The following is a 27374-nucleotide window of genomic DNA, read 5'->3' as shown; positions in this document are numbered from 1 at the left end:
AGCTGCCCAATCTGCGGCCCTTTGTGCCTGTACCCATCTTGGCACAATTCCTGTGTCCATTACCCCCCCACCAGTCTCTAAATATGGTACAAGGTGTGAGTGTTCACAGGGACCTCATCCTTCAAACTGATGAGGAACTTCGGGACAATCTTGGACGGTGGGGTGTTCACTTTGTTCGGCGTGTTCAGAAGGGTCCTAAAGACAATCGTATTGATACTGGTGCCTTTATCCTGGCCTTTGAAGGGGATACCCTCCCTGAGAAAGTTAAGATTATGGACTATCGCTGTGATGTGAAGCCATACATCCCCCCTCCTATGAGGTGTTTTAAGTGCTTGTGTTTTGGCCACATTTCCCGCTGTTCCCAGGCCCCTCTCTGTGGTGACTGTGGACGTCCACTCCATGAGGGGAGTCCCTGTGTTCCCCCTCCTGTCTGTGTAAATTGTCATGGTAGTCATTCTCCACGTTCACCAGATTGCCCAGTATATAAGAAGGAAAAAAAGATACAGAAGTCCCTCGATTGTTTAACCTACACAGAGGCCCGTAAGAAATATACACGACTTCACCCTGTGTCCATGACATCTAGTTACGCCTTGGTTACATCTACACCCCTTCCTCCCCCTTCCTTACCCCCATCCCGGACCCCTCTCCTCCCCCCCCTCCCCTGCGGCTCCCACACCTTCTCCTATGGGCGCTGCTCCCCCTCCCCAGTCGGAGAAGTGTCCCACTCCTTCGGTGTCTGCCGGTCAGGGCGCCTCTCCCGGGATGCCCCTTCCCGGCACCTTCCAGGCCAAAGGTCTGCTGCCGCGCAACGACTGCGAGAGCCGCGGTCTGTCGGCCCCCAGGTCGCCCGGTCTCTTTCTGTTCCTGATCTTGCTGCAGCTGGCTCCTTTATGCCACACAGCCCTCCTCGATCTCAGCCTGAAAAGAAGAAGAAACATAAGTCCCGGGACAAAGAGCCTCTGGTGTCACCGGAGGTCCCTTCCCCAACTCCACTACCGGATTCTGACCTGTCGTTTATGGATGTCGCCCTCTCCTTGTCGGTGACGGGTGGGGACCCAGCGGTATGACTGGATTTAGCGTGTTCAGCCCCCATTTAAACCATCGTTCTGTGGTTCTCCAATGGAATTGTAATGGATACTATCGTCACCTTCCGGAATTGAAATCCCTTCTTTCGCCCTACTCTGCAGCTTGTGTGGTTCTCCAGGAATCTCATTTTACTGATGCTCACTTACCGACCCTCCGTGGGTTCCGTGTTTTCTGTCGAAATCGGGTCGGACCCCTTCGGGCTTCTGGTGGTGTTTGTACGTTGGTCCATACAGACATTGCTAGCACGTAGATTCCTCTTCAAACTACATTGGAAGCGGTTGCTGTTAGGGTCCACTTAGACTCTGCGGTCACAGTTTGCAATCTTTATCTCCATCCTGACAGGCCTCTTATACCTGCTGCCTTAACTGCCCTTATTCAGCAACTTCCTCCTCCTTGGGGATTTTAATGCTCATCATCCCTTGTGGGGCAGTGCCTTTCCATCTAGACGAGGTTTTCTTATAGACCAATTTATTGCAGACCACGACCTGTGCCTTCTTAATGATGGCTCCCCTACTCATTTCAGTGCCGGTCATGGTACCTTTTCTGCCATTGATCTTTCTCTTTCTTCTCCCTCTCTCCTCCCTTCATTACACTGGTCGCCATACGACGACCTTTGTGATAGTGACCATTTCCCGTTGATTATCACCCTCCCTTCCCGCTCCCCGATGGACAGATTACCTCGTTGGTCTTTCCAACGCGCCGATTGGCCTCTATACACTGCACAGGTCGTGTTTTCTCCCTCTTTGTCGGGTTGTATTGATGACGTCGTATGTGACGTGTCTGACGCGATTGTTCGCGCTGCTAACCTTGCTGTCCCGCGCTCATCTGGACCATTTCGTCGCCGGCGAGTCCCATGGTGGAGTACGGCCATTGCCATTGCCATCTATGATCGCCGTCGAGCTTTGCAACACTTTAAGAGGCACCCATCCGTAGCCAGCCTTACTACCTTTAAACGCCTTCACGCTAAAGCCCGTTATTTAATCAAACAGAGCAAGCGGATATGTTGGGAACGATTCGTTTCTTCCCTTGGTTCTACTGTCCCTCTGTCACGGGTATGGGCTACACTTCGCTCTCTCCAAGGTTGCCATCGGCAGTCCACCCTCCCAGGCCTTCACCTCTCAGATGGCATTTGTACGGACCCATTAATTCTTGCAGAACATCTTGCGACCCATTTTGCAGTGGCATCAGCGTCAGCCCCCTATCCAGCTGCTTTCCTTTATCAAAAACAGCGGGCTGAAGCTTCCACCTTATGTTTCACCACTTGTGAGTCAGAATCTTACAACGAACCTTTTACTGAATGGGAATTTCTTTCTGCTCTATCTTCTTCTCATGATACGGCCCCTGGCCCAGATTCCATTCATAACCAACTGCTTCAACATCTCAGTGCTCCACAACGGCAACATCTTCGGGTGTTTAACCGTATCTGGCTCCAGGGTGACTTCCCTTCTCAGTGGAGGGATAGCATTGTGGTTCCTGTCCTTAAGCCTGGTAAGAACCCCCTATCTGTTGACAGCTATCGGCCAATTAGTTTGACCAATGTTGTTTGTAAGTTACTTGAACGGATGGTAGCTCGTCGGCTTAATTGGGTCCTCGAATCTCGGGATCTATTGTCCCCTTACCAGTGTGGCTTTCAAGAGGGACGGTCTCCAATCGATCATTTACTTCGCTTGGAATCCGCAGTTCGGCAGGCTTTTTCCCAGCGCCGCCATTTGGTTGCAGTGTTTTTTGATCTTCGCAAGGCCTATGACACGGCCTGGCGCCATCACATCTTACTTACCCTTCATCAGTGGGGTCTTCGGGGCCCACTCCCGATTTTTATCCACCAGTTCCTGATCCATCGGTCATTCAGAGTTCGAGTTGGTACTGCTTTTAGTTCTCCACAGACCCAGGAGACGGGCATCCCACAGGGTTCTGTCTTGAGTGTCCTTCTTTTCCTCATTGCTATCGATGGACTTGTGGCCTCTGTCGGTCCCTTGGTCGCCCCTGCCCTGTATGTGGATGATTTCTGCATTTGGGTTAGTTCCTCCTCGATGGCATCTGCAGAACGGCAGCTGCAGGTAGCTATACGGTGTGCCTCTGCATGGACCCTCTCACACGGGTTTCAATTCTCTCCTTTAAAATCGTGGGTGGTCCACTCCTGTCGCCATACTATGATCCACCCTGATCCAGAGCTCTATCTCGCTGCACAACGATTGCCTGTGGTCCCACAGTTTCGTTTCCTGGATCTTCTTTTCGACAACAAGCTCACTTGGCTGCCCCATATCAGACTCCTGAAGGTAGGATGTTTCCGTAAACTCAATGACCTTCGCTTCCTTGCCCACTCCTCTTGGGGTGCGGACCGTTCCCTCCTCCTCCATCTTTATCGTGCTCTCGTTTTGTCTATGGTTGCCAAGTTTATGGTTCTGCTGCTCCTTCCACACTGCACGTGCTGGATCCAGTCCACCATCGTGGTATCCGTTTGGCCACCGGTGCCTTCCCTACTAGCCCTGTTGATAGTCTCCTGGTTGAAGCTGGGATCCCCCTTTCTGTTCGGCGGTCCCATCTTCTGGTGTCTTATACACTCGCTGTCCGTTCCTCTCCCACTCATCCTTCCTATTCTATCCTGTTGAAAGACCATGGAGGTCGCCCACCTGATTCCCGCCCTCGGGCGGGTTTACCGGTTGGGTTCCGCCTTGCGTCTCTTTGCCGTGATTTTCAGCTTCCTTCTTTGTCCTGGCTTCCTCGCTCCCTCCCCTCCACCACCCCTTGTTTAGTTCCTCGGCCTCGAATTCGGATGGATCTCCGCCGAGGTCCGAAAGATTTCATCCCCCTGGTGGTGTTCCATTCCTTTTTCCGCCAAATTTTATGGGAGTTTCGGGATGCTGTTGTTTTTTACACTGATGGCTCTAAATCTGCTGATCATGTTGGGTATGCCTTCACATCCTCTGTTGGAACGGAAAGTCATCTGCTGCCACCTACATGTGGGGTGTTTACTGTGGAATTGATGGCAATTTCCCAGGCCCTTACCTTTATTAAACAGTCCCAACACAACCACGTTTTGTTATGTACGGACTCGATGAGTGGCCTTCTTGCTATTGACTGGTGTTTTTCGCGCCATCCCTTGGTCTCTGCCATCCATGACCATCTCGCTGATATTCACCGTGCTGCTTGTTCCGTTGACTTCCTTTGGGTCCCTGGCCATGTGGGTGTCCCGGGTAATGAGCTCGCTGATCGTTTGGCTGGGGGAGCAGTTACTTACCCTCCGTTTTCTGTTACCCCTCCTGCAGCGGATTTACGGCTTCACATCAAATCCCACTTCGCACAGTCATGGGCCAATTCTTGGGAGGCTACTCCCCTGTCTAATAAACTTCGTGCGATTAAGGTGACACCAGGCCCGTGGCGTTCTTCCTTTCGCCTCTCCCGAAAGGTCTCGACCACAATGTGTCGTCTCCGCATTGGCCATACCAGGCTGACCCATGGTTTTCTTTTGCGTGATGAGCCACCCCCACTATGTGGTTGTGGAGCCTTCCAGTCAGTAGCCCACATTTTGGTTGAATGCCCCCTTCTTTTGGCTCTGCGTGCTAAGTACAGACTCCCCCACACTTTACCTTTGATGTTGGCTGACGATTCCCAGATGGTCTCTCTGGTTCTCGGTTTCCTCCGGGAAAGTGGGTTTTATTCTCAGTTTTAAGGTTTTTAATCTCTCCCTGGTGATGGGGCAGGGCGGTGAGTGTTTGGGTGTCTCCCACGGTAAGCCGTGTTTGGAGATTCCCGATTCACCTCCCTGACAGAGATCCTCTTTTCTTCCCCTTTTACTCTGTTTTTACCTTTTTTTTGTTTTTTTTTGTTTAAGGATTGGTTAGTCTCCTTTTCCCATACGTGTTCCTACATTCTAGCGGTTGCATGTTTTAAGTCACAGGTGGTCTTGCCTATGCTGCTTCAGCATAGTGTTGAGTTCGTTCTCTTGCCGACTTCCCTCATATTGTTTTTTTACCAATGACAACATGACTGCCCTTTTACGTTTTTACCTTTTTCCGTTTTATTGTTCTGACTTTCCTGAGATGTCCCATTAGCGGAATGGAGCATATTTGAAACAAGGGACTGATGACCTTGCTGTTTGGTCCCTTAAACCTCAACCAACCAACCAACCAACCAACCAAAGTGAAAGACAAAAATAAGTTCATATTGACGTTCACTGCTCTGAACCCTCCAATTCATGTATAAACATTTTATTAAATTGATATAGTTGCTAGCATGAACAACAGGTCTCAGAAAACACACGCAGAATGAAAAACATAAATTTACATGATGCATCCACAACAGTTGGATGTGGAAACACGTAAATCTACATGAGCTGTACGCAATGTGTTAATAGCATATCTACTCTGAGGTGTAGTGAAACAAACCATAAAATAAGTCACTTCTTGAAATAGAACAATAGTGCTTCTGGTGGTTGAATGGTTAGATCGTCACTGAGTCTGCGTTCATTAAACACACACTTTATCAGAGCCAAAGTCCCATAGTGAGCAAAATTGTCTAAGCCCAGCATGTAGCCATTTTAGAGTCAAACAGGAATGAATTCATAAGTCTGCCATGATGACAGACTCCTCATCTTCTTCAGCGAGGGGGCTATGAATGCTCGGAAAGCCATAGCTGGCAGCTCCTGGAGTCACAAAGTCAGATGAGAATGGCAATGACTTCATGAAGATGACTTTCTAGTGAGAATCCTGATTGATAGAATCTGTGCAGAATTGGCACCCGACCAAGGAAAACACACTCAGAGAGAAATGGTCTGGTCGGGCCCGAATGCTTCCCTAATACCACTCAATACTAGGATACAAATGGGCATATTTCTGATCACATGTCTTGTGGAAGAGAACAGGTCCATGTGGCCCATGGCCTCTAGTAATGCTTGGGTCGCTTCCTGGTGGATGGTTGGAGCATGGCTGTCTTCTGGAAAATTTTTCCCTATGTGCTAGGCATCTGCTATGCAATGATTTGATGTTGGTAGCTGACACTGCAGGCTTTAAATCTCAATACAGCATTCCCCTCCCCCATATACCCCCCCTTTCCCCCCCTCCCTCCCTCTGCCCTCCCCGCACTGGGGAGTAGATTGGAGAAGATCATCTTATTATCCTTGGATTAGGCATATTTCAAGGTTTGGTGGGTGATGGGCACATCCATTGGTGTTGGTTCTGATGTGGCATGTGGAGTTGTTGAATGCCCCTCCAATGAGCTGCTCACCAGCTGCGGATGACATAGCCTGGTGGTGTATGGATGGAGAAGGCAGGTGACTTCATCTTTGGAACAAAATAAAGTTGTAGTTTCTCACTGTCAGGACGACGACCACGATGCGGTCGTAATTGATTGACATCATTGGCAGCACAGTGTGGCATTCTGAATTGGGGGTTGAGGGGGGGCCGGGGTTGCTGTACCGAGGCTTAACACCTCCAGTGTCATCAGTCAAGCTGTCAACATCAGATCAGTGCTACAAGGTGCCTAACACACAGGGGACAATCCCAGAAGACAGGCAGATATGCTCTGACTGTTCATTGGGAGGTGAACCATGTCGATTTGGAGGTGATCCAAGCATCACTAGAGGCTGCGGACCACATGGACCTGTTGTTTCTTGCAAGACGTGATCAAAAATAGGCCCTGTCTAGTAATTTGGAAATTATTGTGGGAAACCAATTTTGACATCCTTTAGTAAAAACAAGGGCCCACGCTGGGTCTTTAATTGAAAAATTGTGGCGGCTAGACCACCGAGTAGGGTGTTGGGGGGGGGGGGGGGGGGGGTGAGAACTGTGGGGTGAAGGATAAAAAAGTTGGGACCAATGAGATCAAAGAAAGAGTGAGAGCTTCATCCAGAGGATTATGACGGTGAAATTTAGACATTTGGGTTTTAAAAGTGCATACGGAATGTTCTATTAGTCCTTTTGAGGCAGGGTGGAAAGGTGCTGTGTGAACAAGGGTGATGCCAATTTTGTCACAGAAAGTGAAGAATTCTCCAGATGCACAGTAGAAACTATTGTCTGTGACAATGGTGTTGGAAAGTCCTTCAGTGGAAAAAATGCGAGACAAGGTTTGAATAGTGTAACAAGTTTATGTGGGAGATATGCGGGAAACATAGGGGAATCCACTGCCTGCATCTATTGCAATGAACCAAGTGTGGCCTAAGAAATATCACACGGAATCCAAATGAAGCCTGGACCAAGGACCGTAAGTCTCTGGCCAAGGGGAGCAACATCATGGAAGGGCAGCCTGCTTGCACTGGCAGGTGGTGTGAGAAGATATAATTTACATAATGGCACTGTCCATGCCACGCCAGGAGACATGGTAGAGGGTCATACAGTTAGTGAGTACCATGTCCCAGTGCCTGACGTGCCGAAGCGACAAAACACACTGCTTGAGAGATTCACAGATGACCACCTGAGTGTGGCCCGTTTCCCCTTGGAGCAGCAGCACGGCATTCAGGGTTGAGAGCTCACTTGATGGTGCCAACAAGCGTGGACGTTCAGCTACTTGACATGTTTGCAATCTGGCAGCCAACTGTGGCCTACCAGATGGACGATGGTGCTGTGGGTTGTCCTCCGTAGTGTGATGAGCTTGGTATCCAGCAGAAGGTTGGCCATGGCTTCCTTGCAGCGATGTCCAACTGAAAACATACTTCAGAATCTTTGTCGGACACCAGGTCCTGGCCCAGGGGTAGGTAGGAAAGGAGATAAAAATTTGCATATTGTGTGGTAGAGCAATACTGAATATCATAAGTATAACTTGACAAAGACAGGGCCCACTGCTAAAGGTGGTGTGCTGTTTTGGTCAGAATTTTGGAGGAAGCAAAGGTTTATGGTTGGTGAATGATGTGAAATGCTTACCATACACATGATCATATAATTTTATAAGGACAAAAATGATACTAATCCTTCTTTCTCAATCTGACTATAATTTCATTGAACAGTGGTGAGAGTTTTGGACAGAAAAGTGATTGGGCATTCCAATTGGTCAAACAGGTGTGACAGGACTACTACTACCACGCAGTCCAATGCATCTGCTGCCAGGATAAAAGGTTTGACGGGGTCATATGCTGTGAGGCACAAGGGGCGGAGAAGGTTACGTCTCAAGTCTATGAAAGCTTTGCACATGCCAGACTCCATTGCCAATGGGCCTTTTCCACAGTAGATGGTATAATGGTTCGGCAATAGTGGCTGCATGGGCAATAAACTTTCAGTAGTAATTTAATTGTCTCAATACTGATTTCAACTGGCTAGTATTTGTAGGAGCCAGAAGTTTGTATATTGTCTCGATGCACTGAGGCATGGGGCCGATGCTGGAAGCACTAAAAATGTGTTCGAGATATTCAACTTGATAAACAAAGAAATAGCACTCGTCCTTGTTACAATTTAGACTGGTGTGTTGGAGACCATGAACAGAGCGTGCACATTGTTGGCCAGGTCCCTTGTGTCTTTGCCTGTGAAAAGAATGTTGTGTAAGTAATTTGCCATTTTCGGTATATCTAAAGTGAGATGTTCCAGATATTGTTAAAATATCACCAGAGTGCTGGCTATACCAGTGGAAAGTCTGTTGTACTGAAACAACCCGAAGGGAATGTTGTTGGCTAAGATACGTCGGGTTTCTTTGTCCAATGGCAACTGTAGGTATGCGTCCCTCAGGTCATATTTTGCAACCACTTTTCTGTCAGCTAGATGGACCATGATGTCCTCTACCTTAGGTATCGGTTACACACAATTAGAATAACAATAACTGACTGGGCATTTATGGCCATCTTGAATCTCCACAGATGGTTTTTCAACAGTGACAGTGGTCATGGACCATGGGATCTTTGGGACTGGAGAGAGGCTGCCCTCATCTTGCCAGCCACTGTAATTCCCCTGAAACTTATCCCTGAACTCAATAAGAACATTTCTAGCCTTAAAAATCTGTGGCATTGCCAATGGAAGGAGGGCCAAATGGGCTTCTAAGTCTCTTAACACCCAAAGAGGGTTGTGAAGATATGGAGCCAATTTTATTTTATTTATTTATTTTGCCCCACGGGAAGGGGGTTGGGGGTGAACTAATTTTTAGGTACGAGTTTGTACCCAGGGAGTTGATTGTGGGGCCAGAGTCTTGAATTTGTAGTCAAAGTGCATTAAGAAGGTCCATGTGTAAGAGATTGACAGTTCTTGGGGCATCCACGACCAAACTGCTCGCCATAATGTTGTACAATTGCTACCTTTTTTAATTATCCATTGATTTTTATAAGGTTATTGCAATAACTTCACATTGAGGTACCAGGGGGTTAGAGGGAGGGAACCCAATGCTATAATATGATACCCAGTCAAATGGTTGCGGCAGACCCCTAATCTGTCTGAAAGGAGATGGGTCCAATTTTGACAGTTAATGAGAGACTTTCTGTAGTGTGTGGGAACACTGATTGAACATGTGCTATATCTGGGTACAGTTCATCCATGTTGTCTGTGCCCATGTCTGAGGGGTCCATGCAGGCACAGCATCTTCAAATCTGATTGACACACTTTGGCCACATGTCCGTATTTCCCACAAGAGGTGCACTTTGTTCATTTCAATGGAATTGTTGTTGTTGATGACTGATAAAACACTGACTGCAGCAAGGAAAGTATTGGAAACGACACTGGAATGCTGTGTCTTTGCCTGAACTGCTCTAATTGGGCTGGGTCCTTAACTGAGTTTGAGAACGACTCAATGTCCAAGTTGCAAACATTTGTGAGAGGTACTGTAGAATAGCTGAGAAACAAGGATGTTGTTCAAATGTCCTGATGATGGGAAGACACGTTTCTGTTGTGATGCGCCGATCATTCAAAGTGCGTCCACGCAATTATGCGCGTCCTCTACATGCGGCGCTGTCTGCCAGCCATGCAGCAGCTGCGCAACCTAAGCTTGAGTTGCTTCCTGGTGGACAGTCGAAGCATGGCCATCTCTCTTCTGCCTTCCGGAAAATTATTCCCATGTGTTAGGCATCTTTGAAGCACTGATTTGATGCTGGTTGCTGACATTGCAGGTGTTAAGCTTCGGTACAACGTATAGTATGTTGTAGTAAATTCAATTAGTTGATAAATAAGTCAGTCTTGGAACCCACTAGAAATCTTAAATGTTGAATGGTAAATAATTACAGGAGTTGCTAACTGAACCAGCATGTCACCACTACTCCATAGCGAATGACACAGAGATATTGCTCCTCCACATCATCATCATCATCATCATCATCGTCGTCGTCTTGTTATAACAGTGTCTAAACAGAGTTACTTCTGTTGAGGCATTGTGATTATCAGGCATATCTTCATGTTTCTGGTGTCAGAAGTCACTTATCGTTGAACTGATTCTCAGGATAAGATACAACTGCACGAGGAGGACATGGATGAAAGCTTCTCATTCTTGTACCTGCGATGTAGAATCATCATCCTTGACTTCATGTTGTCGCATGAGAATCATTGTAGAATTTGGTACTGGCCAGAGTAATGTGTTAATAATGTGCCTGACAGTGTGACCTTTCATACAGGTGTAAAAATCCATAACTGGTTGTAACTTACAGATCACTGTTCATGCCTTGATCCATACTCTGAGCATCCAAGGTTCAAATGTGTGCTAACTGTCTTATTTCTTGATTTCTGGTGTTTGAGCTGTTCGGTGTACTCTTCCTCAGCATTGTCAGATTTAACATGAACAAAGTATCCATTGTTGTTTCAGTCTTCCGACCATAGATCTGAGCAAACAGCATAAAACCTGCCGTGTCGTGCACTGCTGTGTTTATTCATATGTCAGAGGAAGTACTATTGTATCCCAGGCACTCTGTTTGATGTCAACATACATCAGGGGCATATCTGATAACATCTATTGAAACATTCGATGCGGCCATTTGTCTGCGGATAGTAGGCTGTTGTCTTCCTGTCAACGATACTGCCTGACACCAGTCGAGGTAGAGACGTTTTTCCATGATCAGAGATAATTAAACATAACACCCTATGATTCAAAATATGTCTTCACAAGAAACCTGGCGATTTCCAAAACGTTAACATCGGTACTGCCTTGGAGATAGAGTAGTAGGTGATGCATCAGTGAACACTGTTATCCATTACACCCCACCCCCCTACCCCCCATTTATTGACTTGGGTAACCTTCCAAGAAGCCAGTGGCAGTCTGGTAAAATGGAATAACTACAGGATGGGTAAAAGTGCCTTTATAGCGTACTGTGTCGTTTCCATTGTGCACTGTAGTTGGTAACTATTTGTGCAGTGAATGATGCAAAATGAATGCCAAGAATCGTGACTCAAATGATTTTGAAACGTTCTTGACTATTGAGCCATGTAACATCATCCAGATGGTGCAGTACTTTGGATTTTCCAATATATAAATGATACATTCGTGATCTGGTAGCACAGATCTCAGAATCTGCAAGACATCTGAACTCTGTGTGCAAAATCATCAGACTCACAATGTAGATAGAAGACGACAACCAACTTACTTTCGTGGATATGGTAGTCAAGTGAAGACCAGATGATGCACAGGGACACAGCAATTACTGTAAACCAGTACATGCTGATTTTTACTTAAATGCTTCAAGTTGCCTTGCCCTTTTACAGTGAGAAGGCATCCTCAACACAATATTGCACAAGGTTCGTGAAATCTCTGACCAAGAGAGCACATACAGGCAGCTTTCTGAAAGTGCGCTTACATCCACCACTGCCAGACCAACTGTGCTATGAAACCAAAAAAGCTTAGGCTACATCTTGCACAGCAAGAAGATAAACCTATTGTGACAGCATTTATCCTCTCATCAGGAACACACCCCCAAAAATTGGAATAATTCTCCAGAAACGTAACATCAATTTTTTTCACCCAACACGAAGGCCTTGTTGGAGGCTACTAAGGCTGTCTCCCGGCCTGGGACAAGATGAGCCAGCAACCCGCACAGCAGGCTGCGCGAGCCAGAGCCTAAGTCCGGCTCAAGGTCACGCTACGCCTAGCGTGTAACCATATGCTAACAGCGTATATAAATGAATTAAAAAAAATGGGAGAGATAAGGAAAGGAGATAAGGATTTTTTACTATCTATAATAGAACATACAGTTGCCAGTAATCTTTATTTTACAATTATTGTTCCCTACTTTAGCCCATATAAAAAGATACTTGCCTGCATTCAGCTTCTTCTTTCTTCTTGTGGACAAAGTAAATGGCTTGTCTGGCACCAAAGTACCATAGGGAACTTTAGCGAGTAGAACTGTACTCTCAGCTATACTCCATGTCTTCCAAGCCAAGATGTTTGCATCAGGGAATGCTTCAAGGCCACAATAATCTGCATGGTTTCCCCACGCAACAGCCGAGGTCAGCCATGTACTGCCTCCAAACACAGCAGAAACATCACACGTGAATTGCACTCGTAGTCCATGAAAAACATTTGGACCACCCATAAGCTGTTGCTTATTAAATTGTCCAGCCAAGTCAATTTCTATTGCTCTCAATGACTTATACTCAGGATCACTGCGCCACCAGCGCCGACGATATCCGTGTCGCAAAGGCATTGCAGAGGCACGTTAATACACAGTGAACGTAGCAGGCCAACACCCAGTGAACACCCAGAGCTAAGCTTCCGCACTCCGTGTCGTTTGCAGAGCGAATAACGCTCCGTGCTGCGGCACAGCTGACGCCCGGCAGACCAGAAGCGTGACGCTTATCGCTCCCCTTCCACTGAGCCACAGGCGCTCCTGAGCCATTATCTGCGACGTCACGTGCAGACGGAGGAATTATAGCCCGGCCGGGCCCCAGTAACACTAGAGGGCCCAGCCTGGGGCAAGACGATGTCTAAGTCTCTGTTATGTGTGTTTGGCTGTCTACAAGAAGTGGTCAGCAAAAATTCCTCCATCTGCGCATGACGTCACAGATAAGGGCTTGGGAGCACCTGTGGTTCGGTGGAGGAGCACAGTTGTTAACCTGTTTAGATATCTTTGAACTAATAGAGGCCATCAGTTGTTATAAAAGCTGTCTCTTGTGAATAGCCAGTATGTATATCTATTTTGGAGGAAAGCTTTGAGCCATCAGTAATTGTCCCAGAAATACCATGAACCATCTTCCTTCTCCACAAGGATCACAGAGTAGAACCAAGGATGCTCTGAGAGTTGAATATTGTTTCACATCGTCACATTTCATTGTGAATCATGTATCATATATGAATGCTGCTTCATGAGGAGGAGATCCCCTTTGTTGTTAAAGTGTTTAACACTGGGTTGTCTGGTCTGGGTTGGCTCCACTCTCAACGTGAATGGGACTGAAAAGTGATGGAAAACAACCAGCAGTTGCTGATATACTTCAGTGAAGCTGGATATGCATATGACTGTTGTTTTTGTATCAATTAGTTCACATTGCAGATCATAGGCAGAATGTGCTGTTTGTGTTCAGGCTCTTGTGCGTGAAGGCAATTGCTTTTGCAAAGCTTTATTGGAACCGTGGCAATGTCAATGTCTGAGATACCTGTTGCCATCAAATATGTCACATATAATCTGGAAGCAAGTTCTAATTACAAGAACAGTGTTGTCAACAAGTAATAACATTTGACACTGAAAGCACAGTTGTTGAATTGTTTGCCTCAGCAGGGTGTGCTCCTATTTGTACATAAATAAAATGTTGTAGCAAATTCCAATATTCCATAAATAAGTCAGTCTCAGAATCTTCTAGAAAACATAAATGTTAAATGATAAATAAATGAAGCGGGTGGGATTGAACCAGTGACCAGCATATTACCAAGCAGCAGCTATAACGACTACTCCATGGCGGATGCTGTACAGCGTGTGCCAATACTATTTGCTTTTAACCACATGCATGTGACACCATCTTTAAGAAGAACATATTACACCTTTTTGTCAAATAACACTTACAGAAAAGAGTGGTTTGATACAGTCATTAAACATTGGACTCACATTTTGGAACAGACAGCATAAAATATGTGTATTTGCACTATTCCCATTACTTTTGAATTACCAAGTGCATTAAGAAAAACAAGAGTACAATGAAATAAAAAAAAAAATAGTTCTGATGGAGTGTGCAAGATGGATTATATTGTGTATCAGGGGATAGATCATCACTCACCAAGTAGGAGAGTTACTGAGTAGCGCAAAGGCATAAAGAAGTGGTGAAAATTGATGCTCTTTTTAAGGGGGGGGGGGAGAAGGGGGTGAGCTGTTTTATTTTTTTCTATCAAAGCTGCTGTCTGATGGGCCAGTTATCAAATTCACACCACTTCTGGATGCCTAGCTTTAAAGATGGACTTCATTTGAAAGAGGAGTTATTTTCCATGTTTTCTGTGTGCCTGTCTGATGCTCAGCACCTCGTATACTAATTTTAATACATATTGTTTTTGCAAGTCATGAACAGCCAAAGAATACATTATCCTTTCATCAGTAAAATGCCTGTAATGTGTTCCATTGTTGACTGGATTTCAGTGGAAATTGATTCTAATTTAATTAGTATAGCAGTTATGTGTTACAGATTGTACCAGACACTGTTTTTCATCATAGGTGGCGAAGCATGTCTTGCAAAGAGTGAAGCCTGCCCCAGAAACACTGCCATGTGTTGATGTAAGTGAAACATGTTGTATTATTTACAGAATTAAAACTGATTATAAAACTGTGTTCTCATAGCTTGAAATACTTCTGTTAGGAGAAAGAAACAAGAGGCTTTAGTGTTGTCAAAGAACTTTGTGTATTGTGCCTCATTTGAACAAAGCATGTTGTCAGTTCTTTTTTAAATTATTTAATTAATTTTAATTATTCAGTTATGCAACACCCGAGGAAGTTATTGCATTCAGGCATACAGAGTAGTGTCAGAGTGACAGATTACATTTTGTTTCTGTGTATCCAGAAGAGAAAAGTTATTTTGTGTGAAAGATGTAGTTATCTCAGATAAGTTAAAAAAAAAAGCATTTCTGACAAGAAGTATGTTTTTTTCTCTTGATGTGAATTTTCCGTATAACATTAGTTTCAGGCCCCAGGCCCTACAGCAGCACAACTAAAGCACTGCCAAACCCCAACTGCAAGGTGCCGACAGAGTCATCTGCACCGGCTGTCTCCTAGTCTTCCAGCACTGGTCTGTGATTACAACCTATGTGTTGTTTAACTTTTTCTAAGAATTGTTAAAATGGATAAATAAAGTAACATAACCCACCAATATTTTTCATTGTGTGCATCAGTTGAGTATGGTTCCAGTATCTGATTATATTGCAAATAAATTAGCCGTTCATGTGTTTTATTCCCTGGATTATGGAGTTATCAATACTTATTGTCATATACGAGGTATGTCCACAAAGTAAGTTCCATTTGGTTATATAAAACAAACGTGTACTGATAGAGAAAAAATATTTATTGTACAAAAATCTACAACTGTTAAACTACTTTTCTACATAGCTTCTGAAATTTTGTAGGCACTTGTGATGGCGTGGCACAAGTTTTTGTATGCCTTCTTCATAGAAGGTTGCCGACTGTGTATACAACCATTCAGTAACATGTTCTTTCAGCTCGTCATCATCGTTGAAGTGTTGACCACCAAGGACAGATTTTAGGTGTAAGAAGAGATGAAAGTTGCTAGGAGCGAGGTCCAGGCTGTATGGAGGATGATCAAATGCTTCCCAGTGAAATTCCCATAAGAGTTGTTTGGTCACATTTGCCGTGTGAGGTCGGGCATTATCGTGGGGGGGGGGGGGGGGGGGGGGAAACCACTTTTGATAGTAATCCTCGGTGCTTGTTCTGTATTATGCAGCGCAATTTCTTAATGGTCGGACAGTAACCATGTGCATTGATTTTTTGGCCTCGTGGTAAGAAATCAATCAGCAAAATGCCTTTTCTGTCCCAAAAAACGTTGCACATGACTTTTTGAAGTGTCAAGATTTGATTAGGCTTAACCTTCGTTGGTGATGAAATGTGCCTCCATTCCATTGATCGCCATTTCGTTTTGGGGGGTATTGTATGATACCCAGCTTTCATCCCCCGTGACTATCCAAGAAAGAAAACCATCGCCTTCTTCATTGTAGTGTACTGAAGTGTACTGACCATCCGTTGTTTATTGTGTTGTTCAGTAATAATTTTGGGTATCCAACATGAGCACAGACGGGCGTCCACTTCGTTCTTCATCATGCACATGATCATGTCGTTCATTGAACAGTCTGACCCATCTTCTAACCATTGAATCACTCATAGCATTTTGTTCGTAAACCTCACAGATTTTCCAATGAATTTCCTTTGGTTTAACTTTCTTTGCATTTAGAAAATGAATCACAGATCTGATTTCACACACGGCGGCATTTTCAATTACGGCTGACATTATAAAGAATCACTACAAAGCACATGTTGGCAGCAGCGATCTGAAAATGGCATACATGTCTTCTCCTTGAGTCAGAGTAACTGCCACACATGCTCAGAACTGCGATCGTAGTGCTGCCGCGGATAGAAATAGAAACAGAACTTACTTTGTGGACGACCCTCGTATATGTGGTTTTAGCATAATTTTGGCTGCAAAAATAAAATTAAAATGAAAATAAACCCACCATCAGAGTCAAACCTGGTGTACCAAATGCTGCCTTAATTTCTCCCCAGAGATGCTATGGCATCGTACAAAGTTTAACTCATGGCCATGGCTGGAATATCCATGCTCCCATTGATGTGCAGTATGCAAGATAAATTTTGTAAAATCTTGCACAGATGTTTGTTAGCAGACCCTTGTCACTACTTGGCACTGCTACACTTTCGAAACAGTATTAATAAAGAAAAATCTCTAATGTGTAAAAGAGGCTAGCACGTTTGGACCACAACATTCAGTTTGTGTTGTAAGTATCCTCTCCAATTAAGTTCAGTCACACTAACAAAAACCAACCTAACAAAAACCAACCCATCTAGCCAATGGGCTTGTGGAAATTCCCCAAGACACTGACTCTTGCATCACATTTCCATGGCACAGCTGCCTATTGGGCCAAAAAAACTATGTTCTCATAGCTCTCATAGCATTTCGTTTCCTATATATAACCCGCTGAAAACCCTGTTTCTTTGTAATTGTGTCTATATTTAACTCATAGCAAGTTTTAAAGTTTGTATCTCATACAAAAATAATCTAAAAATTGTGAAATTTAGTTATTCTCGCTCACAGTAGTACCTGCCCATAAAATCCTATTAGATAACAGCTCTTCCAAACACTTATCACTTGAGGCTGAGAAATAATATTTTTCGCACTTTTCAGTAACAAATGAAATTATTCTTAAATAGCAGAAGAAATATTTATAGAAAAAAATTAACGTTACATGAAGGAGCAATGTGTAGTTGTGTGGTTTTCACAGAGATCACTTACACACACCTCAGCAGTTACTATTGGTTGAAAATCAGTGTTTGGTATATATTTCTATATTACACAGTGCCTAGGTTCAAATCGTGTGACTTTATTAAGTAAATTATGGTGGTATAGAAAGAAGGTAAGACATTTTGTAAAGTAGACCTTGTGTTAAGTCTGGTCTACAACAAAAAAGATACCAAAGACAGTGTAGTTATAAGCTATTATATGGTTGCTTCTAGAATTTGCCGATTTGTGAAAATGAGCAGCTGTTGAAATGATAAATCTGAAGCATTAATAAATCTCAGTTTGATAGAAAAAGCAAAAGAAGTCAGTAATGTCTATAATACTGCTAAATTAAGAAACCATGCAGTTATATGCTGAGGTACATTTTCAGATACAAAGACTAAAAATTAGAGTTAAACCGGGTAAAGGTAGGTATTGTATAGTCTGCTTTAAATTACTTGGCACCTGACATTTAAGATCTAAAGTTGCAGCATTGTTACATCAAGTACTGTCTGCAGGCAGTCACCACAGTGCATCACTCTCTCCAGCGATAGAAATTCACTTTGAAGTCTGTCCCTGACAAAAACCCAGTAAAAAAATCTCAAATTCACATATGATGTAATATCTCTATAGTGTCCCTCAGCATGTCAAAAAACTGTTTGTAATTTAAATTTTAATTAGGGCAAGAGTTCCATTACTTTTTTCAAACATATTAAGTTTTCCTGGTTCTAAACAGCTTAAGACTTACCATGTCATAACTCAAGAACTATTGCTCTCATAGCAGTACTTTTTTTATTTTTTTATTTTGTTTTGTTTATTTTTTATTTTATTTTGTTTATTTACTTTTTTATTTTGTTTATTTACTTTTTTTATTTCTAAAATACCTTGATCTGCAATGAATCCTTTAAAATGTTCATATTGCATTTAGTTTCCTATATATATAACCCTCTGAAAACGGTGTTTTACACATGTTGAAATAATATCTGAGTGTCTGCACAAAAAGAAATATATTTTAAAATGCAGTCTAACTTATGACAAGGAGATGATGGGAGCTGGCTGAACAATATTCCTTAGCCTCACAACATGAATGAGAAATGACTGAAATAAATTCGCAAATGCAACATTTAATGGAGGGTTCATTTTCCTCTTTTCCTGAAAAGGAGTCAAGTTTTATGACCCTCTTCTTGAAGCATCTCTTCTTCCCAGGTGTCACCAATTTAGATGACTTAGGTGATTCTTCTTTCACGAAGTTCTCATTGCAAATTGGTGTCAAAATGACCGTTCACTGATTTCTAGAGTCACTACTTCACCACTTTATCCAAAGGAACAAGAGGCACTCCTATGAATTCTTGCGACTGACTGCGGATAATCTTGCCACATCTGACACTTTTTGTAAGTTTCCTAGGAGTGTGCAGCTGTTTTCTACCCCTCTTTTGACTATTTTCATCACACATTGTAAGGTGTGCAAAGCTAAAAGTCTCCCAAATCTAGTACTCCACTGTCTCAATGAGGACAGGCTGGTGTGATGCTTTAGACAGTGCAACAGAAGTGGGAACACAGTGAGAACTGACAGTGCTAGGTTCCCATTCGTAAATGTGCAGTAGTTGTGTGTCGCAAAACTAAATAAGCAATGAAACAAATTTGTATTGTTGCTTTTATTTCTGAAGTGCTTGTGATTCTAAATTCAAAGACATTATTAAGGGAAATGTGTAAATACCTGGAAACAAACAACCTCAAAAGGATTTAAAACTATCAAAATAAATTACTGTACCAAAACTCAAAATAATGTAAGCAATAGATCACTATAGCATAAAATTCTAAAACTGTCACATGTAACACACAGTCATTGAAAAAGCGTATTAAATAATTGTACTAAATTGTGTAAAAATGCCAAGCCAAATTTAATCAAAGTTACAACCACACCCAGGTATTCGTCCAAATGTGGACACCGTTGCTGTAAACACATTAGTCAAGAAATGAGTGTTATCAGTATGAGAAAAAAAATAATTAGTGAATATCATTAACAAGCACTGCCAAATATCCTGTGTAATTTTCAGCAAACTGAATAGTGAGCAGGTGACTCCCCACACTGTCTCCCAGCTACGTCACGAGGAGCACCTACAGACTGTTTCACAAGATTATACTGGCCTTTTAACTCAGTGCCAATGTAGTGTACAGACACTTCCAGGCAGTGTGTGTGTTTTTTTCCCCCCTTATAAATGGGTTGACACTGTATGGAGTACAGAATGTGATTGCCTTCTTTCAGATCACAAAATTATAGAGAGGATTCATTTAGAGAGAACTGATATACCTCAAGTAACTGTATTGCCAGTCAATTATATATTCATTCACTCTATCAGAATCTCTTGTTTGCTTTCAGGTTTCTTTCAGCAAAACCCCATTTTATCCAGTATCTTGTGCAAAACATATTTCTACCAAGGAAAGTGAATTTTTTGTATTACAGCAACAAGCAGTTTCTATAATGTTGGCATTATTTCTTAATTAAAATAAATGTCCTCCATCATTTGTTCAATTAACAATTAATCAAACCTATCTATAACAATGAGGTTTTGGGCACAGTTCTTAGCTATATTCCTTGGCGTTCCAACAAACCATGTAGTTTATTTTGACATTCCTTTCTGAGCATCCTATTGTAGCAAAGTTGACTTTTGTATAGATAGTGCAGCTTTTTGATAGGAACTTGCAGTGTTACCTAAAACTTCCTTTTGTGCTATGTTTTTAATGTGACCAATAATCACGTCATAAATGACCAAACTCTCTACTCTGTAAATAATCTCTCTTTGTGTTAAGCACACTTATCTTATGATGAAGTAAGCTCATGTACCACATTACGTCACTAAATGTATTAATAGAAAGATATTAGTAACTAATATAACTAACTCAAGAAACATGCATAATCGCGCTGCCCTGCTAGACAAGAAACAGGAAACTGATTCAAAGTTTATCCCACAAGTGGCCCATGTCACACAGCCAGTAAACCAGCTGTGAAAAAAGGGTGTGCAGTACCAGTGAACAATTAGCCTGTGTGTGCGCTTTCGTGCAGTTTAAGCATATGCTGCATACAGTGCTCTGCCTTACGCCATTTTCACAATCATACCCACGGCTGAAAGCAAGGGGAAACTACAGCCGTAATTTTTCCCGAGGGCATGCATGATGGTTAAATGATGATGGCGTCCTCTTGGGTAAAATATTCCGGAGGTAAAATAGTCCCCCAGTCGGATCTCCAGCCGGGGACTACTCAGGAGGACGTCGTTATCAGGAGAAAGGAAACTGGTGTTCTACGGATCGGAGCGTGGAATGTCAGATCCCTTAATCGGGCAGGTAGGTTAGAAAATTTAAAAAGGGGAATGGATAGGTTGAAGTGAGATATAGTGGGAATTAGTGAAGTTCGGTGGCAGGAGGAACAAGACTTTTGGTCAGGTGAATACAGGGTTATAAATACAAAATCAAATAGGGCTAATGCAGCAGTTGGTTTAATAATGAATAAAAAAATAGGAGTGCGGGTAAGCTAATACAAACAGCATAGTGAATTCATTATTGTGACCAAGATAGACACGAAGCCCACGCCTACTACAGTAGTACAAGTTTATATGCCAACTAGCTCTGCAGATGACGAAGAAATTGAAGAAATGTATGATGAAATAAAAGAAATTATTCAGATAGTGAAGGGAGATGAAAATTTAGTAGTCATGGGTGACTGGAATTCGAGTGTAGGAAAAGGGAGAGAAGGAAACGCAGTAGGTGAATATGGATTGGGGCTAAGAAATGAAAGAGGAAGCCGCCTGGTAGAATTTTGCACAGAGCACAACTTAATCATAGCTAACACTTGGTTTAAGAATCATGATAGAAGGTTGTATACATGGAAGAACCCTGGAGATTCTAAAAGGTATCAGATAGATTATATAATGGTAAGACAGAGATTTAGGAAGCAGGTTTTAAATTGTAAGACATTTCCAGGGGCCGATGTGGACTCTGACCACGATATATTGGTTATGAACTGTAGATTAAAACTGAAGAAACTGCAAAAGGGTGAGAATTTAAGGAGATGGGACCTGGATAAACTGACTAAACCAGAGGTTGTAGAGAGTTTCAGGGAGAGCATAAGGGAACAATTGACAGGAATGGGGGAAAGAAATACAGTAGAAGAAGAATGGGTAGCTCTGAGGGATGAAGTAGTGAAGGCAGCAGAGGATCAAGTAGGTAAAAAGATGAGGGCTAGTAGAAATCCTTGGGTAACAGAAGAAATATTGAATTTAATTGATGAAAGGAGAAAATGTAAAAATGCAGTAAATGAAGCAGGCAAAAAGGAATACAAATGTCTCAAAAATGAGATTGACAGGAAGTGCAAAATAGCTAAGCAGGGATGACTAGAGGACAAATGTAAGGATGTAGAGGCTTATCTCACTAGGGGTAAGATAGATACTGCCTACAGGAAAATTAAAGAGACCTTTGGAGAAAAGAGAACCACTTGTATGAATATCAAGAGCTGAGATGGAAACCCAGTTCTAAGCAAAGAAGGGAAAGCAGAAATGTGGAAGGAGTACATAGAGGGTCTATACAAGGGCAATGTACTTGAGGACAATATTATGGAAATGGTAGAGGATGTAGATGAAGATGAAATGGGAGATATGATACTGCGTGAAGAGTTTGACAGAGCACTGAAAGACCTGAGTCGAAACAAGGCCCCGGGAGTAGACAACATTCCATTAGAACTACTGACGGCCTTGGGAGAGCCAGTCCTGACAAAACTCTACCATCTGGTGAGCAAGATGTATGAGACAGACACTTCAAGAAGAAATAATAATTCCAATCCCAAAGAAAGCAGGTGCTGACAGATGTGAAAATTACCGAACTATCAGTTTAATAAGTCACGGATGCAAAATACTAACGCAAATTCTTTACAGACGAATGGAAAAACTGGTAGAAGCCGACCTCGGGGAAGATCAGTTTGGATTCCGTAGAAATATTGGAACACGTGAGGCAATACTGACCCTACGACTTATCTTAGAAGCTAGATTAAGGAAAGGCAAACCTACGTTTCTAGCATTTGTAGACTTAGAGAAAGCTTTTGACAATGTTGACTGTAATACTCCCTTTCAAATTCTGAAGGTGGCCGGGGTAAAATACAGGGAGCGAAAGGCTATTTACAATTTGTACATAAACCAGATGGCAGTTATAAGAGTCGAGGGGCATGAAAGGGAAGCAGTGGTTGGGAAGGGAGTGAGACAGGGTTGTAGCCTATCCCCGATGTTATTCAATCTGTATACTGAGCAAGCAGTGAAGGAAACAAAAGAAAAATTCGGAGTAGGTATTAAAATCCATGGAGAAGAAATAAAAACTTTGAGGTTCGCCGATGACGACGTAATTCTGTCAGAGACAGCAAAGGACTTGGAAGAGCAGTTGAACGGAATGGACAGTGTCTTGAAAGGAGGATATAAGATTAACATCAACAAAAGCAAAACGAGGATAATGGAATGTAGTCGAATTAAGTCGGGTGATGGCGAGGGAATTAGATTAGGAAATGAGACAATTAAAGTAGTAAAGGAGTTTTGCTATTTGGGGAGCAAAATAACTGATGATGGTCGAAGTAGAGAAGATATCAAATGTAGACTGGCGATGGTGAGGAAAGCGTTTCTGAAGAAGAGAAATTTGTTAACATCGAGTATAGTTTTAAGTGTCAGGAAGTTGTTTCTGAAAGTATTTGTATGGAGTATAGCCATGTATGGAAGTGAAACATGGACGATAACTAGTTTGGACAAGAAAAGAATAGAAGCTTTCGAAATGTGGTGCTACAGAAGAATGCTGAAGATTAGATGGGTAGATTGTATAACTAATGGTAGTATTGGAGGGCAGCGTGGAGGGTAAAAATCGTAGAGGGAGACCAAGAGATGAATACACCAAACAGATTCAGAAGGATGTAGGTTGCAGTAGGTACTGGGAGATGAAGAAGCTTGCACAGGATAGAGTAGCATGGAGAGCTGCATCAAACCAGTCTCAGGACTGAAGACCACAACAACAACAACCCCCTGGTTCTAGCCACAAAATCGCCTCCATATGACGTTGGTGCTGTGCTGGCACGTAGAAGTGATGATAGTACCGAACAACCCAATGCTTGTGCTTTAAAAATGCTGATGCTCAGCCAGAAGAAGTACTCTCAAATGAGGAAAGATACATTGGCAATTGTGTTAACATTTAAGAAGTTCCATGTATTCCTATTTGGGACAAAGTTCACATTAATCAGGGACAATAAACTGCTTTCTTTATTAAGGCATTATTAAGGTCAGACTCCAGTCTTATAGAGTGAACAGCACAATGCCTCCAATGTTGGGCATTTCCCTAAGCTCTTACACTCATACAATTAAGTATGCTTGAACACACCAATGGAAATGCTCTATTGTGCCTTCCCCAAGGCAAAGACCTGGCCTTTGACCAGTAGGAAGTCTTATGTTTCCACATACATGTTGAAAAGAGACAGACCTTGAAAGAATTTCCCATAGAAGCAGCTTGAATCATTGCAGACGTACACCAGAACTTGATCCTGTGCTACATGCTCCACAGGTGGCCCATATGCATTTTCAAGAACAAAAATCCAAACCTTGCCTCACATCTACCCCTGTCTAGCAGTCATTAATGATGTCATAATAACAGATACAGTGGAAGGTATGCACAGTGTTGTCATCCTGGCCACATTAAGACCACGGGTTCCACAATTACTTTTGTTGTGGGCACTTGGGAATGTCATGGGTGAAAGCTCTTGTGAGATAACATGCTTTCTGGCACCAAAATCTTTTGTCTCCTGGTCCACAGCACTGCCAACCTTGGGAAGGCATCTGTCTGAACTTTGTAGGCACATTTCTTGGCGGTATATGGCTGCCATTGGGGGATTCTTACTCCAAAGTGGTAAGTGTGATATCCATCACAACCGAAGCCACAATAATCACACTACTCCAGATTCTAGTGATTGGAGGGCTTCCCCGAACTATAGTGTCTGACAATGAGCCCCAGTTCATGGCAATTGCTTTCAAACAATTCAGCACTTCAAACAGAATAAAGCAAGTTGTTAGCCTTCCATTCTATTCATCTTCCAATGTCAAAGCGGGGTTCAAGCCTCATACTTTTAAGCTGCAAATGTTGAAAGCAATGGGACAACCACTAACAACAACAACAGCAGAAACAACAGAGTTCACAGTTTTCCCAAGCACATATAGGACCGCATCTATCTAGGACCTTAGCGCAGCAGAGCTCCTCTATCTCCTCATCCCGCAACTCCAGGAACCCCAGGCTCAGAACTCAGGGTGATACTCATCAAGAACAGCAATTTTGGGCACGTTCCTAATTAACAAAAAATACATGGACACCAGAAGTAGTGGTTGACACCCATGGATGATATATCACCTCAGTTGACACATCAAAGTGGTTGGAGCACCACCATACAAACCAGTTCTATCCATTCATTCTGACACCACCACCAGTGTTACACCAAGAACCAGAATGTCCCATTCCCGCCCCCCCCCCCCCTTTTCCCCGCAACCCCCAATTACCAGTCCCACAATTGCACAGATATAACCTGTACAACCTGTGCCCAAGACAACCAGCAGGAATATCAATAGCCACAGATAAGGAGATTGGGATGTCCATGCAGCCTCTGCAGTCTTGGCCAACAATGCCCACGTACCACTACCCAGCACATCATCAAACATTCACAGTTCCACTGTCCAGCCAGCGAGCTTAAGTACCGAGACACTAAATACACTCCCAGCACACCTACCACTTTTCAGATCATCTCAACCTGTTGATTTTGAAAGCCCTTCCGAAAACACAGAGCTGGACTTGGCTGCTAGATGGAGCAGCAATAGCCATCAAGTGCTAGGTGTCACCTGCGATGGCATCATGGGCCACAACACCAGCCACCCAGCACTCACATGGGTGGTATAAGTATGACTGCTATATGACACAGAGGGAAACTGTGTATTCACTTCGCTATCATCTTATTGTGGTAGTACACTGCTGGTTATTGATCTAGGCTTCTCTACATTTCTGGTTTTCTCTCTTTGGGTTGCTTGTTGGTCTTTGTTTATCAATTTATCAGCCATCCTGTCTACACTTCTTAGCAGCCCAGATTGAGCAATCTGCTCTCATCAGATTCTCATTATGCTTTGGGTATACTGTCGTATTATCTACAGTAGTCACACTCAGAAAGTAGAAGTGCATTGCTATTATGCACAGAATATGTGCATTCCACTTTCTAGATTTAGATATACTTTGTTAGACCTGAGTTTTTTATAGCTACTTATACTGAGATCAAAGTTGTATGATGCCATACTCTCTCTCTCTTTCCAAGCATTAATCCCCATTTGCGGGGTCTGCTGGTTAATCGGATGTGGCATGTTAATTTAATAGGTGGCCAGATGCCCTTCCTGTCGCCATATGATGCCATACTGTTGGTGTAAATAAAATACTGGATGAGCATTAAACTGTAATAGTGCAACTATTTTGAAGAAATTATGGGAAACAAAAAACAGAAAAAGGTATTACAAATAATTGTAGAAGTAAAGGAGGCAACTTGCTCAAAGTGGAAGCACTAAGTTGTCGACAGACACACAAAAAGGAATGAAGACTTTGTTAGCTTTAGAATGGGACCTTTAATGAGCTAGAGAACATGTACATATTTGTGTGTAAATGTCTTCCCCCCACCCTTTCTTCGCACCTTTGCAGTTACATTGTGCTGATGGCTGCAATTTAGCAGGTAGACTGGTGACAGGGTTGTGTCGGGTGGTGTGGGTATAGCGAGAGAAGAGGTGGGAGTTCAGAAAGGCATCCATTCAGAAAACTATCCTTATACTTAGCCAACTTAGTCCCATAATCTGTTTCTTAAATGCTGCCTGAGCCAAAGAAAATCCCCCCCCCCTGATGACCTAAACATAAAAATCTCCTTCTCTGGCTCTCGTTCCTTCTTTCACAACAAACTGGAAATTTTCAGATTCTGCCAGTCCCTATTCCTTACAAAACTGGTAGTACAGAAACAAATCTTCGTGGTATAGGAATCCCTGAACCACGTCTGCTCCCTCCATGAGATACTGTTACTGTGCAATCCCAACTTCATAACCATATTTCCCAAATCAAAACTCCAGCACCTCCAACACATGGAAGAGCAGCCCAGACACCACCTCTAAAAATCGTCCAATTTATTAATATCCTACTCCCACCTCTGAGCATCACTACCCGTTAACAGCTATCTTAACCCCAGCAAATCTATTCATTAACCCCGTATAGCACCTGGGTCCTACACTGCTGACTTTTCCCATCTGGCACATCCTATAGAACTTCCTTCTAACATTCCATGAAATTCGAAACAGTGTTATCAAATTATCTACCAAAAACCTACATCACACAGTAGTTTCAGTACTATCCAAAGGGCTCAAGTTCAGTCCTACACCCAAGTTCACCCATGCTGGACTTATCAGAGACCTACTCTTCCTCTTCCCATCCATACAGTGGATACACTTCCTTGCTCTGAACCTTGCACCTCTGAGTTCGTACTACCAGCCAACCAAGACACTCCCCTTCTGCCACCTAGGGACCTCCTGGTTACAATCCTAAAGTACCTTACCTCTAACTTGGCCTCACCATTCTTTCCCAGGTCCCTTCTCAAGAACAGGAACCTCCAAACAGAAGAAAGAAAAGCCATCTGCAACCTCAAGACAGACCCTGATTAAATCATCCTCCCTGTCTGACTCATACTATATCTGCCATAGTTTTCCCATCCCAAAGTCCAACATAAGTTCTACTCAGATCCATAGGCCCATCCCAGAATTTTGCCCCTGAATTCACCCCCCCGCTCCCTCCCTCCTCCCCCCCCCTCCCCCCACACACACACCCCTCAGTGACCCCCCTATGATACTTTGGGAACTCAAATTGGAATCACTGGTGGTAAGGCAACATTCTTTT

At 43.2% G+C, this 27374-nt stretch overlaps 1 protein-coding gene across 2 annotated transcripts in view; it reads left to right on the top strand.

Moving 5' to 3' along the window:
- Positions 1-27374, top strand: part of LOC126184218 (mitogen-activated protein kinase kinase kinase 1-like) — a 179741-nt gene that overhangs the window by 22345 nt on the left and 130022 nt on the right. For both annotated transcript variants that reach the window (XM_049926586.1, XM_049926585.1), the window contains exons 3-4: positions 14606-14665; positions 15066-15173. In XM_049926586.1, coding sequence (XP_049782543.1) covers positions 14606-14665; positions 15066-15173 — 168 coding nt within the window. The remainder of the gene's footprint in view (positions 1-14605; positions 14666-15065; positions 15174-27374) is intronic.

This window comes from Schistocerca cancellata, chromosome 4, assembly GCF_023864275.1.
Source record: "Schistocerca cancellata isolate TAMUIC-IGC-003103 chromosome 4, iqSchCanc2.1, whole genome shotgun sequence".
Taxonomy (NCBI): Eukaryota; Metazoa; Arthropoda; class Insecta; order Orthoptera; family Acrididae; genus Schistocerca; species Schistocerca cancellata.
The sequence above is the reverse complement of the archived record's forward strand: the minus strand, read 5'-3'. Positions and strand labels throughout refer to the sequence as shown.